The 19028-nt window shown below is 36.1% G+C and overlaps 2 protein-coding genes across 3 annotated transcripts; both read left to right on the top strand.

Moving 5' to 3' along the window:
* The first annotated feature begins 66 nt into the window (after window positions 1-66).
* Window positions 67-10053, top strand: proser1 (proline and serine rich 1). 2 transcript variants are annotated; one of them, XM_027150063.2, is made up of 12 exons: window positions 67-630; window positions 759-824; window positions 1495-1563; window positions 1681-1775; window positions 1885-1978; window positions 2299-2409; window positions 2512-2595; window positions 2731-2809; window positions 3389-3481; window positions 4642-5971; window positions 8213-8354; window positions 8510-10053. In XM_027150063.2, exons 1-12 carry the CDS (start codon window positions 586-588, stop codon window positions 8654-8656), a joined length of 2355 nt encoding a protein of 784 aa, XP_027005864.1. In that variant the 5' UTR covers window positions 67-585; the 3' UTR covers window positions 8657-10053. The 2 variants fall into 2 exon arrangements, with proteins under 2 accessions (XP_027005864.1, XP_027005868.1); XM_027150067.2 differs by lacking the exon at window positions 3389-3481.
* A 3679-nt stretch (window positions 10054-13732) lies between these two features.
* On the top strand, window positions 13733-19018 carry LOC113644932 (stomatin-like). Its single transcript, XM_027150086.2, has 7 exons — window positions 13733-13888; window positions 15150-15253; window positions 16063-16135; window positions 16680-16762; window positions 17346-17549; window positions 17695-17829; window positions 18076-19018. The coding sequence occupies exons 1-7, from the start codon at window positions 13840-13842 to the stop codon at window positions 18262-18264; spliced, it is 837 nt and encodes a 278-aa protein (XP_027005887.1). The 5' UTR covers window positions 13733-13839; the 3' UTR covers window positions 18265-19018.
* Window positions 19019-19028: the final 10 nt, after the last annotated feature.

The following is a 19028-nucleotide window of genomic DNA, read 5'->3' as shown; positions in this document are numbered from 1 at the left end:
TTTAGAGAATGAACGGCTTGACGGTGTGCGCGTGTGCTGCGTGCAGCCAGAAAGGGGTCCTAAGAGAAGAAGTCGTTAAACATTCGGAGCTTCTGAAAGCGAGGCGTTCGACAGCTAGCATAGCTAACAACAGACACGAAAGAAACAAACGCGTAAAGTGTGCTTCTCTAATCGGGCTGTTTTGTCCGGCAGCCCAAATGCACCCGGTGATATTCCTGCAGTTATAATCGTATAAGAGAAGTACAGTATAACATCAACATTTTGTTTTTATACGACCTGCAGTCATGTTGTTAAGCTAGCTAGTCCACCAACAAATCAATAACCAGCTAGCAAAAATAAACGCTTGTTCAGCCAAAATGAATTTGCTGAGCTACTTAGATTAATATATTAGTCACTATGCATGCAGTTTATTCGTGTAATTCATGAGTGACTGTTTTAGTAATCTGTCTGTTTTGATTACTTTTATCATTGCTGCTAAAATGAAATAGCACAACTTGGTTTATTTTACATTTACTGAATATTAAATCATCAAACTCGAAGTTAAGTTTTAAAATCGACTAGCTTGTGACCAAGAAGCTATTTAAGATGGATAAGAAATCTTTTGACATTGTTTTGGACGAAATAAGAAAGGTAAAAATCATCCTTTTCTAATTTACAGCAATCTTTAAAAATGTGATGAAAAAACAGTTGTTTTTTTTGTTTTTATTGTAAATAGAAAAGACAGATGAGATTTATAAACACAAGCTGTTTCTTTTTAGTGTGTTTTGACAGACCAGAGAATTAAAGCAATCGAGCAGGTGCATGGGTATTTCTCCAGTGAACAGGTACAGCTATTGATCTGCTCTGAATCACAGCCATCTTCCTTTTCCTGTCCTGTAGCTTTTAGTGATTTCACTGCTAAAAAAAATTAATCACAATTAAATTACTATGTAAAATAGGAATATGTTATCGTGGAGTTGAAGTAATGTCTGAAATGAAGCATAAGGATGTCTTTTTTTCACATATTGTGGTTAAAATCTTAACTTATTGTTCTTAACATAACTTATTATATTGTGGTAAATCTTAGACTTATGTTCTGTTTAGGTCAGAACAACACCTTTTTACTAATACTTCGTCAGAAAAAATGTTCCTGGCCTTATTTGCAAGTCGACATGTCAGGGTTATTTTATCTCTGCATTACTAAGGTGAAATAAAAGTAAATATTAACCACCAAGGTAATGTTATTGAGTGTACGCTCTTGCACATAAACACTTGATCATATTGCTGAGGGGAAATTATATATTGGATATTTTATAATGACTGCACATTATTGTGTAACATCATGAAGGCTTGAGAAACTGTCCCAAATACTTGTATTCAAGGATTTGCATCTTCACAATACAGAATTTAAGAGTTTTAGCTGGCTATTTAAGACAAATCAGGGAGAAATGCTAGTGTAATGTTTTTCTATATGATTTGTTGTGAAACTAGTGCTGATACCATCTCCATCTTTAGGTGATCGACATTCTGAAATACTTCTCTTGGGCAGAGCCACAGGTGAAGGCAGTGAAAGCGTTTCAACATGTGAGTTCAATAAAATTTAGTTTAGACATTTATACATTGCAGGTGTGATAAAACATTGTACAATGTAATGCAATGGGTTTTTTCTTAACAATACTTGAAATCTGTTTTTATTTGCAGAAAATGGTGGCCATCCCTACAACCAAGGTTGCAAACATCTTGAACACTTTCACATTCTCGAAAGACAAGCTCATTGTGCTTGAGCTTATAGCTCTGTAAGTTATTTAATTACATAACATACAGCATGCTATTTGTTTGTTGAATGTATTGCTTATCATCAACTGCAACAATCTGTTTTAAATAGCAGTACTCTTTCCATGACAGAAATATATCTGATGCTCATCATTACTTACCAGTGGAGGAGCAGTTCCACACTCACCTGTCAGAGAAGAAACGTGCACGACGTATCCTTGAGCAGGTGAAATGTGCTTTTGCCAAAACACAATTGTGGAAATTTTACCTACCCCAATTTTTTTAATGGAATTTTAAGTATGCCAGCACTCCTGTGGGTTCTGTCATTTTGGCTGAAATGCTTCTGCCATATCTAAAGGCAGATCCGAATCAGCTGAGATAAAATATTGAAAATATTTATGAAAATATTTATTCTTTCTTTAAACATTCAGTAATATTTTGGTTTTAATTGTAATTATGTAAAAATAATGTTATAACTAGCAGTGGATTAAAATTGTGAACCTACATTACACGCTAAATGTGCGTGTTGTGTGAAATTGTGTTCAGGTGTGTAAGGTGGGATGTAAAGCTCCTGTGGCAATGGTTTCCTCCTGTGGGATGATCCCTGGGAATCCTTATCCTAAAGGCAAGCCCAGCCAGGTCACTGGAACTTTCCCTGTGAGTGCCACTCTTTAGAAGTTTAGATGTCTTGAGCTTTAGGAGTGTGGAGATTGCAAGAACAAAAACCATGTTTATGCAACACTTTCTCTGCCTTTTCAGGGATTGCCTCCTAGAAAGGAAGGAGAGGAGGTGAGTACAGAAGGGAAAGGGATCGCAAACCGCATCATTGGACCCAGCAAACCGGTGAGCGTTTTATCATAGACAATTCTCATTTTTGTTTCTCATTATTTCTGATCTTTTGTCATCACTGCAATATTTCTTTTAATTGTCTAAAAGAAATGATAGTAACAAATATTTGGTATTTTATTTTTTTAACAGTCTCCTTCGACCTACAATCCTCACAGGCCGATTCCTTACCCAATTCCTCCCTGCAGGCCGCATGCCACCATTGCACCAAGTAAGTTTTTAGTACATAGCAAAAGAAATATCTTGCACATATAGACAACAAGCATAACTACAGGAGTTGAGACCTGACCCAGCATAGAGAGATAGGTGTACTTTATTGTTCCTAACTAAGTAATTGACAGAAGGCTGTATTCTAACTATAAGTATTCTAACCAATATGTCAGAGGCATACTAGAGAGAAACATAGTGAAAACAAGTGAGTGCAAAATTTAGGCAGTGAGAAATCTCACTTACTCTGTTGGTTAAGCAAATGTAAGTGAAGTATATAGACAGTTCTTTTAAGAGGAATACAAGTACAACAGGGAACACTTTTTCCAAAGAGAGGGAACAGTCCCACTGTTGGAGAGACCTGAAGAAATGTGGCTGGAGAAACTACAGTTCTCCTGCTAGAAAGACAGACAGTACTCATCATAATTAACCGTGAAGGTGAGGTGAGCTGTGCTATCATTCGGTATTAGAGGTCAGTATTAGAGTAAGTGTGTGAGCTAATGTACATGTGTTAAACTTGGTGGCAGGATGATATTTTGGAGTAGTGTACCCAAAATCCAGTAGGTTGTGTTCCCCTGCTCAGGTGCGTACAACAACGCAGGCCTGATGTCAGTAGGAGGGGTCATTACAGCAAATGTGCCCCCTCCACCCTACACTGCCACTCCAAAGTCAGCAGGTATGATAACTGCTGTTGCTATTGCAATCAATGCTGCTCAGTGACAATCTAACTCGTCCTCTGCTAACTGCGGCTGTGCTAACTGCACTTATCCTTTTCTATCATGCACTCAGCATGCTGCTTTCTTTGTCCTGAATGATTTCATCAGATTAATTTAAAAGTGAATATTTAATTGCTATATTTGCTATATTTGAATTTGAACTGTAATAGTCCACCTACATGAACAGTGATTGTGTTAACATCCATATGCTACACTAACAATGCACCTAGCATGATCTGATATAATTTTGCCTTTGCAATATTTTACATGGCAGATTGAACTTCAGCATCCACAGTACACTGTGGTGTGGTGGTTTGTTCAAAAGATTTTTTTTTTATTTTTTTTTTTTTAGATTTTTTAAACTTTTGGAATCCAATTGGTTTATCTATATATAGTTTTATAATTTACCACAACTCATTGCATTAGACATGCAGCATTTTAAATTGAAATGTTTTAAGCTGAACTTGTTTTTTGTTTTTTTGTGGGAGCACAATATGTGTTTGTTTGATAGTTTTGATCCCATCTCCATTGCTAAAACAGGTATTAAGCTTATATTATATTTTAATAGAAAATAAAGGCACCATAGATCAAAGTAACACTAATCTGATAATTAGATTAATTAGAACTTATTATAGCTAGTTAAAGGTAAAGATTTAGCAGTTGTTAGGGGTCATTGCATGTGAAGTGTGTAATGTGGGCAGAGTTTCCATTGAATGTTTTGAATGGATTAGTAATATAATGGAGGAAAAAAAAACTTGAGCAAACTGTCACATTTTGTAAGTGCTTGCATTTAATTGACATACAAAGGTGTTATGCCTCACTGAATGAATTGACATAAGGTGGCACTATAGCACCCAAAACATTGAACTTTAGCTTGAGACATGTACTGACGTTGTGGCTTGATTTTCTGTCACATGCTAAGTAGGTTTTCTTTGCTATTAACATTCATTCCTAAATGCTTTAGGTGGTGGCTTTAAAATGAGAGAGATACTGTGGTCAACTGTAAAAGCATTTATTTACAAGCTTTGCATGTAGTACTATGCCAGTTGATTTCACCCAATAGAGCTTTAGTTTCATAATTTATGTTTTTCCAGTAATGATATCCTCATTTTTATTCCAGCTTATGCTCGACCTGCCAGTCAGAATCCTTCTTCCGCTGTCTTCGCCACCTCAACTGTCTCCCCTACCAGTTCAGCTCCTCCTACTCCTGTCAACTCTCAGTCTCAACCCACTACTCCAGTGACCCCTGTTTTTCCTGGTGTAGTCTCTTCTCGAAGTCCTGTTACCCCATCTCCTGGCCCTGCCCCATCTTCATCAGTTATTAAAAGCCCTCCATTGCATGCTGGCTCTCCTCAGGTTACACCAAACCCCAGTGGTCATAGCACCCCTACTTCCACTGGTCTTCCATCTTCTGGAAGAAACACACCCTCAGTTATCAGATCTCACACCCCTTCTGGCACTCCCGGCATACCTCCTCCACCCTACGGGACGTCCCGGTCAGGAACACCGTCAGGCATTCCCACTTCCAAGGGGTTAGCAGATCCTTCACAGAGTATAGCACTTTCATCCTCCAAGGGCTTTCTGCCTTCTGCTGAGCTCCAGTTAAATTCTGCTAATTCAAAATGCTCTAACAATTCAGTCATTCGCAGTTACACACCCTCAGGCATGCCACATGGACGCTCCACTCCTATGCAGGTAATGGGTACGTTATCCTCAGGTACCCCAGTGACCTCCTGTACACCCAGTCCCAAGCCATCTCAGACTGGCACAGTTAATCCTGCCTTGTATAGCGACCAGCTCTCAAACTCAGTGGTCCAGCATAGTGGAGGCAGTGGCAGTAACAGCCCTGTCCCCTCTGCCTTCAAAGGGCCATCATCCAGGTCAGGCACACCCTCGCTTAGCTCATTAGCAATGCCAAATTCTGCTGCCCTCGCCCGATCATTGGGCTTGAGCCACAGTGCAGCCTCTCCTCTGGGCACCCTAGGTTCCCAGCCTGGAGGCAGTCCTGCCACACCATTCCAAGGCATCTCTCCTTTTCCTACACTGTCCACAGCATCACCTCTATCTGGAGCTCAATCCTCCATGCACTCTTCCATTTCTTCTGCTCCGCCAACACCTTCCATTGCTTACTGTGACCCCACTGGGGCTTCCTCTCCTTCACCCTTTGGCCTTGGACTCAACACAACTCCCTCTATGATCCCAGGCTTGGCCCCAGGGCAGAACCCAGCTTTCCCTGGGTTTGGGGGTTCAGGTCCTCCAGCAGCAGGCAGTCCTGTGCTTTCCTCTTTTATGGGGCTTCCAGGTGTCTCTTCCTCAGTGGCCACAGTGGCTCCTCTACAAGCAGCTGCAGTGGCGGCAGCAGCAGGTGTTCCATCCACTTCACCCGTGCTTCCTGGATTTGCTTCTGCATTTAGCTCCAACTTCAACTCAACATTGGTGGGCCAGCCAGGGTAAGTGTGTGCAAGTTTTTACACATCAACAAAATTTATCAAATGTTTCAGCTGATTTTGGAGGAGTCTTATACCAATCTATATTTTACATAATATAAAATAAAAAATAAGCAAAGTATATCGAATGACACAAAGTCGATTATGGTTATTAGAGATTATAAAAAATTAGGACACCCCATGAAAGCCTGTGCTTTTTTAAATAGTTAAACATGTATAAAAAAAAAAAGTTTTTTTTAAATGATATACAAAATGTAAATTAAAAAAAAAATAATCCAATTTCTTGTGAGGAAAAAGTAAGTACACCCCCACATTTATTTGTACTTAAATTAGACAAGATTACCTACAGGTGTATCATATCAGGTGAAAATTATTAGAACATTGTTATAGAGCATTTTAAAGAAGGCTTGCCTTATTTAAATTTTAGATATTTAGTTTGGTTTGCTCTTAATTGTTGATGTGAGCGCTATAACCATGGTGAGATCCAAAGAGCTTTCTGAACCTGCTCATGAGTCTGGTAAGGGATAAGAAAAGATCTTAAAAGAATATTAATCAGCTATTCCACTGTCTGAGAAACATTTACAAGTGGAGAACATTTAAAACAGCTACCAATTAGGGGTGGCACGGTTCACAAAACCCACAGTTCGGTTCGTATCACGGTTTTAGGGTCACGGTTTTCGGTTCTGTACGGTTATTATATTGTTGTTTTTTCTTTTAATCTTCAACACTCCAGAAATTTCCTTCAGCATTTGATATATAGCTTATTAGCTTAATTATCCACAATTTAGGATACAGTATTATTATTTTTGTAATGTACTGTAATCATGCACTAACTGAATTTGACTTGACTTTAAGCACATTATTCGGACCATCTCTGAGTAAAAGCTGCGTGAGATTTTGATACAGCAAGAGAGAAGACATCAATGATGACATGCTTTTCGTTTATTTGGCAAAAAAAGGAGAATGTGTATTGTTATCTCTACAGGAACTTGTGCCTTTTTAGCACACAAAGACTGAAATTAACTTGCATTTATCAAACTGCCAACTTCAGTGTAGCTCTTACAAAAAAAATGTAAAGAAAAAGATAGGAACTCTTACAAGCTCTGTCTTTTAAACAAGTCAAAATATTTTAAACATAAATATATAATATAATGTAATAACATCATATAATGAGGCTATAACAATAGCAAAGGCCATAATCATAAACTCAAGCATAAGTTTAACCATCTTAACACAACTGTCATAGTGTTGCCATTAGCATATTGAATGCATTTTGCACAATGCTTGCACACAGTCATTGTTATCGTAAGTAACATGAAATCCAAAACACAGACCGGATTTGAACGACGCGGGTACATCCGCCAACTCCGGGCAGCCTTCATTATCTCCTCCACTTGCCATTTCTGCAGCATTCCTTACTCAACTTTTACTGTCTATATGTATGTTCACACGAAACTGTCTGAGGCGAATCTGAGCACGGGGCTACATTGCACACACACTGCTACAGTTGATGTCAAAGTGCATGAATCTATAATCAGAAAGAGACTGCACAACTTATAAATAAATCCACCAAGGAATCGCTGAAAAATAAAAAAATGGAATGGCCAGGTCAAAGCCCAGATCTAAATCCTGTTGAGATCCTGTGTGGTGATTTAAAACTGACTGAGCATGTAAGAAACAACTCAGATATCATAAATGAAAGAATTCTGAATTGAGGAGAGGGGGAAAATTTCTTCCAGTTGATGTCAGAAACTGGTAGCTGGTTTAGTTGATTTCTTTTGTTTAATTGAAAACAAAGTGGGTTTTTTTTTTGTCTACATGCTATTACATCACTTTCATCTACAGATGAAAATTAAAACAAGATTAGAAATTGCCATGTTCATATTTCTTAATAAAGGACTAAAAATGCAATGGTGTGTCCTAATTTTTTCACAAGACTATATATGCAAACCCTCTAACACTAAGTATGACATGGAGTATTGATGGAGTAGAGAAATGCGTAAAAACTAAAGCTGTAAATGATGGATAGTCTTTCCTAATTACTGCATGACACAAGAGGCATTTCTGATATGAGGCCAAAGAGCAGCTCCAAGCCTTCAAGTTTTTGTATTGGGCTTATGGGTCAAAAAAAAAACAATTACTAAATTACCCCTTTACCTAATTTTATATTCTGCATAGGATTGGTTGCATTAAAAATATGTATTTATCTCTCATTTGTAAGCCTTTGTTTTGATGTCTCTTCAGTGGTGGTCTTCAGGCCCCAGGAGGGGCTGCATTTCCTGGATTGCTGTCATTTCCTGCAGGAGTTCCTGGTTTTACCTCCAGTGCTGCTCCTGCAGCTCTCTCAGGCCTCCACAACCCAGCAGTGCAGTCGGCTTTGCTGCAGGTACCAACAACCGACACACTTCATCAATGTACAGAGTGCTTCAATTGTCTCTGTATATTCTGACTAATAATAATTTTAATATGTAAAAATTATAATTCTATCATGTGTAATACTGTATACTGGTCTTATTCCAATCTGTGTGTTTTGATGTTTAGGCTCATTCTGCATCTGCACTGGAAAGCTTTTCTCCACAACCTAATGGCTTCAGCAGCTATCCTGCAGGGTCTCCATTTCCCCCTCCAGCTGCAGGAACCCCCTTTCCCCTCCAACCCGGTCTTCACCCACAGCTTGGCTGGCAATAATCGGTTGTAGGATACCCCATGATATTACAAATCCACAGTAATATTGTGGACACCTCAAAATACAATCATTATCCTTGGCCATTATCTCTCTTGGGGAAAGTTGTCTAGCATTATGTTTAAAAGCCGCATTGCATGCAATAACCACTGTAACAGTTCAACTTAAAATTATTATGCTAGTATAAAAAGCTAATAATGGAAAAATAGAGTTTTGTGATTAACACTGTAATACCAGGTAAAAAGTGGTAGCCAGTTTGAAGTCCAAGTAAAAGAATAAATAAAGCTTATGTTTGCCCTGAATGGAACACTCCAACCTGAAAACATTAAAAATGTTCTGGAGTGCAATTCTGACAGCTGATAAGACAGTTGTGCAGTTAATGCAGACATAAGATCCACAAGACAAGCATGATAACTTGATGGTGGTATTAGCATGGAAGTTGAACTTTTGGGGAACTCACCTATTAAGTGTAGCTGAGGAGGAATTTTTCCTTTAACAGAAACACAATGTATTAAACGGATTAAAAAAAAATTGGGCATTTTTCATGATATGAAAACTATTGTTACAAGCTCTGATTAAAGGAAGCAGTCGTAGTATGAGTACCTCATTGAGCTGAGTGAGTGAAGGGGCGAAAGGGTGCATGAAATATGGAGTGAGACACTGAGCATTCTAAGAATTAATGTGGTCTTTAGTGAGTCACTTAGTGTGTAGAGGCTGGTTTAAAAATCAGCAATGCTCAGAAATACCAGAGATTGAGCGGGAGTAAACAAATTGAAGATTTATTTGTTGACCTGCAGCTCTCTTTGATATGTGTATTCTTGTTGAAGTCTAAGAGCTTATCTGAGCAATGATATAATGATTTGAAGAGATATACGTTTTGGAATGTATGGAATTAACACTACAGTATTGTGTGGTGTTAATTTTTTTTTAAAATATATATTTAGCTGTAGGACCTTTCCTTTGTTTAACATATTGTTTTTAAACAACCAAACCATGAAAAAAATATGGATGCCCAGCATAAGTACTGTGAAGAGGACTATCTTGATGTTTTCCTCATTCTTCCCTAGAACTGCGCAAGTTAGAATTTCTACCATGAATTTCTTCTGTTGGTAATATACTGTATGTGTAAATACCCGTGACAAATGAAAGCAGCTGTTAAATGTGTATGATGTGTGTTTGATTTTCTTTTTTATTATTATTATTTTTTATTTTTTTTAATGATTTTTTTTTACTTACTGGTGTCTGTATAAAAGGAATATGGGTAAATAAGATTTCTTGAACTAGTCATGGATTTACACATGTTTTTAGATGAAGTTGATGACTATCAATTACTGTACTAGACAAAACAGTAGGTGTAGGCTGCTTTATTTCCTATGAAATAAATAAAATTTTTTCTACATGCCTTCTTTTCAGTACAAAACTGTTTAATTATACAGTTTTAGCACTGCACAGTGTAAGAAACACAAATTATCCACTGCGTATATTTTATTGGAGTTTAATTAAACCACATTTTGAGGACATGTGGTCTTGTGAATCAGCTGTAATCAAACAGAATTCATGATGTCTTCAGTCACTTCTCAAGGATGATGCATGTTTTTATTTTGTTTATATTTGTGTCTTTGTAGGGAATAATGTGTTCAGGTTTTTCGTGTATATATTCAGCATACGTATTAGTGTTACTATTTGAACTTTTAAATGATTTATGCAATAATTATTATAGCTGATGAACTGATTAGATATTGAAATTGATCCAATCAGGATCACAGAAAGGTCAATAGGTTCTGTGCTGTTTGTCATTCAGTGAAATTATTTATTCATGAACTCTGTCCACTTTTTTTTGTCAATGATACCGTTGACTCAAAGTTCTACTAGTTTCATGTTATTTTATCCATGGTTAAAAAAAAAAATAGTACCTCCAGGGCCACAGAATTTTGGTGACATTTACTCAGAAATATTCAGGATGGCAGACTTTGTATGCTTTCAGCTCAAATGTTTTATACCACCCACAGCATTTAAAATTGAGATTTGTCCTTTGTGTGTAAGAGATGGTGAGCATTTGGACAAGTAACTGAAGAGTGCTTTCATTTTATAGGAATGACTTTTTTTTCATTCAAGAACTTTTTTCTGCTTAAAATTATGCCAAGATAATAAATTAACCCAAAAGCTGATTTTAAGTTTATATAATAAAACATAAATCAAACTCAAATAAATATGATGGATAGATGGGTTGATAATTTCTGTTATACATGTGTCTGTAATTAAAAAAAGATAAAAGATTGTGTTAAACATTTGAAAATAATTCTTCAGATGCAGGCAGTGATGCAGATATGTACAAAAAAACCTCCATATTTAATGCTGGCAAACAGGGAAAGAGCATTGCTTCAGTTTGGTATTCATCATACCTCAGAAATACATTTGCTTAATCTCGCAACATAGATCCTTGTTGTACATTAAACACACACACACACTCCTCACTAATTTAACTAACCTCACTAAAAATCACTAATTTGAACTAGATATATCCAGTTATTAATAACCAGTATACAGAGGTTTTATTAGTGTTGCACAACAGATAAACAACAGGTGAAAATGCCTTTGTGACTCATCCGCCATGTGATCAAGGTCTCATTCACGATATAGAATATGATGTACTTATCACTATATTATCATTAATGATTCATCATATTATTTTGCCATCCAATTACTATAGAACGTGCTCTTTTTTGTTTTTACATAAGTGTAAAATGTATTTAGCATGAACAATTCTTAACACATTCTGTAAGTGTTTAAGCTAATGTGAAATATCAGTGACAAAATGGAAAAAAATCGAGGTTTAATGCTGTGTCTGCTGTGAGCAAATACTAATGCATAAAAGACCTGCTCAGTCCTCACTTGCCTTTTTTATATTTCAGCTGTTGAGTGGTGCTTTGTTTTGCCAGTCCATTTGTCTCTTTTCTGACTTGTGGAAAAGTGGCAGAAGGTTGATTTTTTCGATGAATCATTTATTGAACTGCATCCCAGTCATCGAAAATACTGAAGAAGACCTATTGGAACCTGCATGGACCCAAGATTCACACATTAAACAGTCAAGTTCGGTGGAGGAAAAATCATGGTTTGGGGTTACATTCAATATGGGGGCGTGCGAGAGATCTGCAGAGTCGATGACAACATCTACAGCCTGAGGTATCAAGACATTCTTGCTGCCCATTAAATACCACTATATTGTGAATGAGACCTTGATCACACGGCGAATGAGTCACAAAGACATTTTCACCTGTTGTTAATCTGTTGTGCAACACAAATACAACCTCTGTATACTGGTTATCAATAACTGGAGATATCTATTTCAGATTAGTGTTTTTATTAGAGGAGTGTGTGTTTAATGTACAACAAGGATCTATGTTGCGAGATTAAGCAGAAACTGATACAGAAATCAGAATGTCACAAATCTACATAAAAATAGCCCGTAAGTTACAAGTGAGGGGAAAACAATATAGTGTAGTATAATGACGTGAAAAAGTAAAGGTTTTGATTCTATAGGTATTTACCATGATGGTATGGAAAAATACATTTATGATTATACATACTGCCAATCGTGGAGTTTTTTTGTGTCACAAAATCACATTGTGTGCCTGCAAATATTAGACATAAATATTAAAATTAAATTGTAATAATTTCTATCATTTAATGAGGTGTGTTTAACATTCCTACATGCTGTTTCACTACAACACATTTCAAAATACAGGAGAGTTCATACTTATGCAAGGGACTGAGAGAGAGAGAGAGAGAGAGAGAGAGAGAGAGAGAGAGAGAGAGAGAGAGAGAGAGAGAGAGAGAGAGAAATGCACGGGCACAAGTATGGTGACACAGAGTATTGAACATCAGAGTATTGAACATCACTTTCTAAAACTATCAGCATTAATATGGTGCTTAGAAATAAGTTCAGGACTTTATCAGTCATTATCATATCAGTATTCAACAGCTCCAGTGAAGGGAAACCATAATGCTTAATCTTAAATTCTAAAATCAAAGATATCCTCTTTATCCAGTGTTATCTACAGTACTCAAATTTGCAGATGATACTACTCTCATCGGCCTCATCCAAGATGGCGATGAGTCTGCATACCAGCAGGAGGTGAAGCGATTGGTGCTAACAGCCTGGTGTGATCTGTGGAGGCCTTCAAGTTTCTGGGCATCCCAAGACCTGAAATGGGAGTGCAACATAAATTCCATCTTCAAAAAGGCCCAGCAGAGGATGTACTTTCTACGTCAATTAAGGAAGTATGGTCTGCCACAGTGGCTGTTGATGCTGTTTATAATGCAGTCATTGAATCTGTCCTGTGCACATACAGTACATCACCATCTGGTTTGGTGCAGCAACAAAAAAGGACAGAACCAGACTGCAACACAATAATTGGCGACCCCCTGCCCACTCTCCAGGACTTGTACAACACAAGAACAACACAGAAACCGGGCATTAAAAATCACCACTGACCCTTTGCATCATCAGAACAGATTCTTTCCCCAGGCAATCACCCTGATCAACAACTCACCATAATTATATTCACTGCTTCATATCAGTAAGTACTGCATTATCAGAACTGTCAGTCATCAAATCATCTGTATATATTACACACATTACTGCTGCTATATAATGTACAAAAAGCATAATATTGCACAATATTGTTATTTGCACTCCCACACTTTATGTACATAACACTTTATGTTCATATTCTATATTCATATTTAATACTCATTCTGTCTATATTGTATCTCATTCTCTGCATTGTCTTGTACAGTTTGTATAGTATACTGTTATTTATGTCTGTACTTTTGAGAGTCACAAACAGCTGGAACCAAATTCAGTAGAAAATACATATCCTGCTGATCACATACTGCTAAGCATGAAGAAGCAGAGGGAGGGAGAAATACTAGATTTAAAATATGAGTAATGGATGGATAATTATCATAAACTATTCAATCTAATTAAATTAGAGACTATCTTCATATTTGAGCCTTTCAAGTAGAAACACATTGCCATGATTCAGTATGCTGATATTTTGTAATGGCACACTTTCCATAAAACCACGCCTCTGTAGCCAGCAGGGTATTTAAGCAAGAATCACTTCCTCCAGGGTCCGAAACAACTCTTCTACAAACCTCTGCAGGGACTACTTGTTATGCAAAAATGGAGCATCGAATAGAGAGAGGAAATGCAAGCAAGCAAGACTTAATTAGTAAGTTAATATATATTTTTCTATTTTTCTTATCAATCATTCCCTTTAAATGTCTCATTTACCCAACTTTATTCTGTTTACATTTAATCTTTTGAATCTCTTGGCTTCTGTAAAGCTCTCTACTCTCACGAGAGCAAAGTTTAAGAGTTTTTAATCTAAGGACACATGTCACATGTTTGCCTTTACAGTTCAGGATGGTTATTGCTGATGTGATGATTATGATATGTGACATTTCACCTGCACACACAAATAAACATCAGAGCTAGTTCTGAGATTATGAGGAGCTGTTACAGAGAAAGAGAAAACTTACTGAAAAACTAAAAGATGCTTTAGGATTATTAAGCTTATTGTATATCGTTTTGTATGCTTGCATACAAAACACAAAGCAATGCAACAAATCATTCTTACTCAGTAATTCTACTGTATATTATATGCTATAATTATACTAGACCTATGTATAGTATGCATTTATGTATTTGTCCTTATCTCACATTTGTTTCCATTTAAAAGACAATAGCATTTGTTTCTTATTTTACTCTGAAAAATATGGCAGAAGCTAAATATAATACTTCCCTCCACTCAGCCTTGAAAAGATATGCATCAGACCAACCTTTATTTATGATTTTGCTGTATACTGAGCAAACAATGTTCTCTCTAAGCTATCAACTATCGCTCACCTTTATGCATACACGTAAGCATGACCGATGAAACCTTTTGTCACCCTAGTAACAGGCCTAATAAAAATGAGTATATATATATATATATATATATTTATATATATATATATATTTATATATATATATATATGTTTTTTGCCATGGTTTTTCCTAATATACTGTATAAAACCTGTGAAGTCTTTAAAAATTGTGAAAGTTTAGTCTTGCATAATCAAAACAGCAACCAGAAATCAGTGCCTATTACAGGAAATTCTCACAGAATGGGAACTCCTCCCCACCCAGAGCACGAGCTCCAAACATGTGACTCAACCAAAGCTGCAAATATCAACAAATACAGTTGTAGTTTTTAAAAATATTTTTCTAAAGACCAGTAAATGATGATTTCTCAAAAGGTATTTTTTAAGAAAAGAGAAAATAACTAGAAAATGCTAAGTATTTAAGCATTAATTAAAACATTCTACAGAGATCAATTCAATATGAATGAATTAAATCTCTCTCTCTCTCTCTCTCTCTCTCTCTCTCTCTCTCTCTCTCTCTCTCTCTCTCTCTCTCTCTCTCTCTCTCTCTCTTTTACTTTGTTACAGATGAGAGTGTACCAGGCCTTGGCTTCTGTGGATGGATAATTGTTGTTCTGTCTACTTTTTTCACAGTGCTGTTGTTCCCAATAACAATTGGTATTAGCCTTAAGGTACAAAAACACATTTTTAATGGAAAATGTGGAAATGATGTATTTAGTGTATCTGATAAAAATTGATTCACAGATTCACAGAGTTAGCAATAAGCATCAAATAGAGATAAGAAAAAAAATGTAATTAAAATAGAATAGAATAGAAAAAAATTGTATATAAAATACAAATGCAGTCAAGTTCAGAATCATTGTGGCACTATTTGTGAGGACAGATTGTTCAAAACACTCATAGTATCTTGTAAAATCTTTGTGACATCCTGCCTGATGAGGAATCTCAGAGCGATTTGTTAACAATATTTGCTTGTCATGCGCATGAACGTGTATAAAATATATAAATATTTAAATAATACCATGCCACGAAGGGCATAATAATCATTTCTGTAATCTGAAACAGCTGGAAATAACCAGGAAAATAATGCATGAGCAAATTATTGAGCTATGAGCACTGTGGAGTTAAACACTAGAAATAAAAATAAAAATTATTATAAATAAGAAAATAATGCTTGGAAGCTTATATAAGGAAGGAAGTCCCACTTCCTGAGAACATAACAAAAAACTAATCACCCACAATTTACAAAGCATTATTAGGGCTAAATTAAATACAAGCATAAATCTTAAAGATATACACCACTGTGTGACCTTAAATAAAATATTTATTAGTTCTCAACAAACATGTCTTTTATTTAATATTTTTCATTTAATTTTAACACCATGGAGGCAAATGTGATTTGTTAAGCTGTTGTAATATGAAAGATCATCATTTCAGAGCATAATAGAAAAGACGATCATGTTCTATTTTTCTCTTATAGATTATTAAAGAATATGAAAGAGCCGTTATATTCAGACTTGGCCGCATTACAGCTAAAAAGCCAAAGGGACCAGGTAAATGTACTGTTTTTATCTTTTACTATTAATATTAATTCGTTTCCAGTATTCTAGTCCTTGGCTTTCAATGTTTGACATATTTGGTTAAAGCTATAATAAAATATTTGGATGAAGAGCACTTGAAAGTTTATTTCCAATGACAAAACCTTTATGGTCAGATGAGAAATAAAAAATTACATAAAATTGTCTAACAAGCCACTTTAAAAGCTCCCAAACATGTTGATACTTCTTGACTTTGATTGCTATTATATTATTGCTATTGGTCCCCACTGCTCCGGGGGTGTGTTCACGGTGTGTGTGTTCACTGCTGTGTGTGCACTTTGGATGGGTTAAATGCGAAGAACAAACTCTGAGTATGGGTTACCGTATTTAGCCGTATGTCACGTCACTTTCATTATTTTTATACTCCTCAGTCATTCATCATTCATTGAGGAAGAGACAATGTCCTTATTGAAGATTCCACTTCCATTAGGACAGAAAAAATTAACACAGGTAAAAATTGGTCAGAAGTTGTGACTGTATTATTTTTTGCCCTTTTTAGGTATCTTCTTTATCATTCCCTGCACTGACAGCTTTGTAAAGGTGGACATGAGAACAGTATCATTCGACATTCCTCCTCAAGAGGTAGGTTAGACTGAGGATCCATTTGTGAGTGTAGGACAAAAGCACATTTAGTGTACAATATATTATACAATCATTTAACGTTAGGTGATTTATCAAGGGGGGACAAGAGGATAGGGACATACCCTGTTATATATACTTAATGACACCACTTCTATGTTTATAAAGATAAAGGATTAAGGATGCTGGACTTTATTACACAGCAACAAATCAACAAAATCATTAAGAAAACTTAATAACTTAAACATATATATTCAATTTCTTGAATTTATATATACTCTCTGTGTTTCAGGCTGGACAAATGAGTTTAATGTGTTGCTTCATGTTATACAGGGTTGTGTGGGTATTGGTTATAGGCTATGGATAGAGATAGGATTACAAGAGGTGTATTAGATATTATATATTAAATATTAAATCACAGTTTAATAAACAGTTCCAACATTTTGAGCAATGTTTAGCATTAGAATTATATACAAACTGTTTTATTCAGTATATACATATATACACGTTTAGTAATAGCTTTAAGGGCTTATTTTATATATTTTTATGCAGTAAATATATATTTTATCCACCCCCTTGTTCATAGATTCTGACAAAGGACTCAGTGACAGTAAGTGTGGACGGAGTGGTGTATTTCCGAGTGAGTGATCCCATCGCTTCAGTGGCAAATGTCAACAATGCTGATTACGCTACTCGCCTACTTGCTCAGACTACTCTGAGGAATGTTCTGGGCACCAAGAACCTAGCAGAGGTTCTGTCAGACCGTGAGGGCATCTCTCACAGTATGCAGGTGAGAACAAAAATTACATGAAAAGTGCAATTGACAACAGACTCCTAATAGACATCTATCCATTTATCCAGTTAGTGTGACATAATTTATTAATTCCTTATATCTTTTTTTTACCTCATGTAATGAAACTACACACTTTCTTCAGGTGACTTTGGATGAAGCCACAGACTCTTGGGGCATTAAGGTGGAGCGTGTGGAGATAAAAGACGTGAAGCTGCCTCATCAGCTTCAGAGGGCCATGGCAGCCGAAGCTGAGGCAACCCGCGAAGCTAGAGCTAAGGTCAGAGACTTCAACCTTCAAGAATATATGGGAGTTAAATATTTTGACAGGATTTTATTTTGGTTGTGTAATATTCTGTGGTGATGGTTCAGATTGGTGACAGATTTTATTTCACTACAAATATGGAGTGAAAGAGTTTGGAGTAATCCTCATCAATCAATTGTTAATATTATTGCCCTGTAATCCACATCAATAAATTAATAAGCTTATTTTCTGAAATGTTAAACATGTCTGTTATTTATACAGGTGATCGCAGCAGAGGGAGAAATGAATGCTTCACGTGCTCTGAAAGAGGCTTCTCTGGTGATTGCTGAATCTCCATCTGCTCTTCAGCTCCGTTACTTGCAGACCCTTAACACCATTGCCGCTGAGAAGAACTCCACCATCATCTTCCCACTGCCCATAGACATGATGGGTCATTTTATGAAAAAATGAAAATTGAAAAATGACTCCAGACTGACTCACAATTATGAACATTTACTTTTCAGACCAAAATGTATTTCTTTCACATTCTATTTCACAGAATTCACCTCTGACTACAAACATGACAACCATGGACTCTGACTCCTAGTTCACTTGTTCAAATCTACCTCAATACTCATTGCACACACCTAGACTCAATCTCCACTACACACTATTTAAGCACACTTTCTGCACAAAGACTTACAAACTATTCCTTCAGTTCTGTTTCTGCTCTGATGTACCAGGCCTTTTATAAACCCATTGATTGACATTGAAACATTTATTATTGTTCTCAGTGCTATGTATTTTTCTGATACTATGTAGTGTTCTGTGAAAACTGATTCAGAAAGAGACATAAAAACCCAATAAACCATTTAATTATTTTAATGTATGCCACATTTACAGTTTATGTATGTATAGTTCACTTCAAAAGAATTAGATTGCCAAGGCCCAGTTGTTTGTTTTTGCTATACAATAAAGACATTTCAGAAAATAAACATTACAAATTTGTGTGAAGAAAACACCACAGACAAGAAGGAAAAATATAAAGAAATTTGCGAGATTTTGTAGCAAACAAATAGAACACCGCTTTACTATTTTGTGTGTTATCTTGGATTGACACAATGACATAGTAATTAATGATTATAAAATTGTTTAAATGTGAGATTTATGCAAATGCAAAGCAAGAAGGAACATAATCTTCAATAAAATGTTGTTTAAAAAGTAATTTCAATACT

Source organism: Tachysurus fulvidraco, chromosome 20 (assembly GCF_022655615.1).
Source record: "Tachysurus fulvidraco isolate hzauxx_2018 chromosome 20, HZAU_PFXX_2.0, whole genome shotgun sequence".
In the NCBI taxonomy this organism is placed as follows: Eukaryota; Metazoa; Chordata; class Actinopteri; order Siluriformes; family Bagridae; genus Tachysurus; species Tachysurus fulvidraco.
The sequence above is the reverse complement of the archived record's forward strand: the minus strand, read 5'-3'. Positions and strand labels throughout refer to the sequence as shown.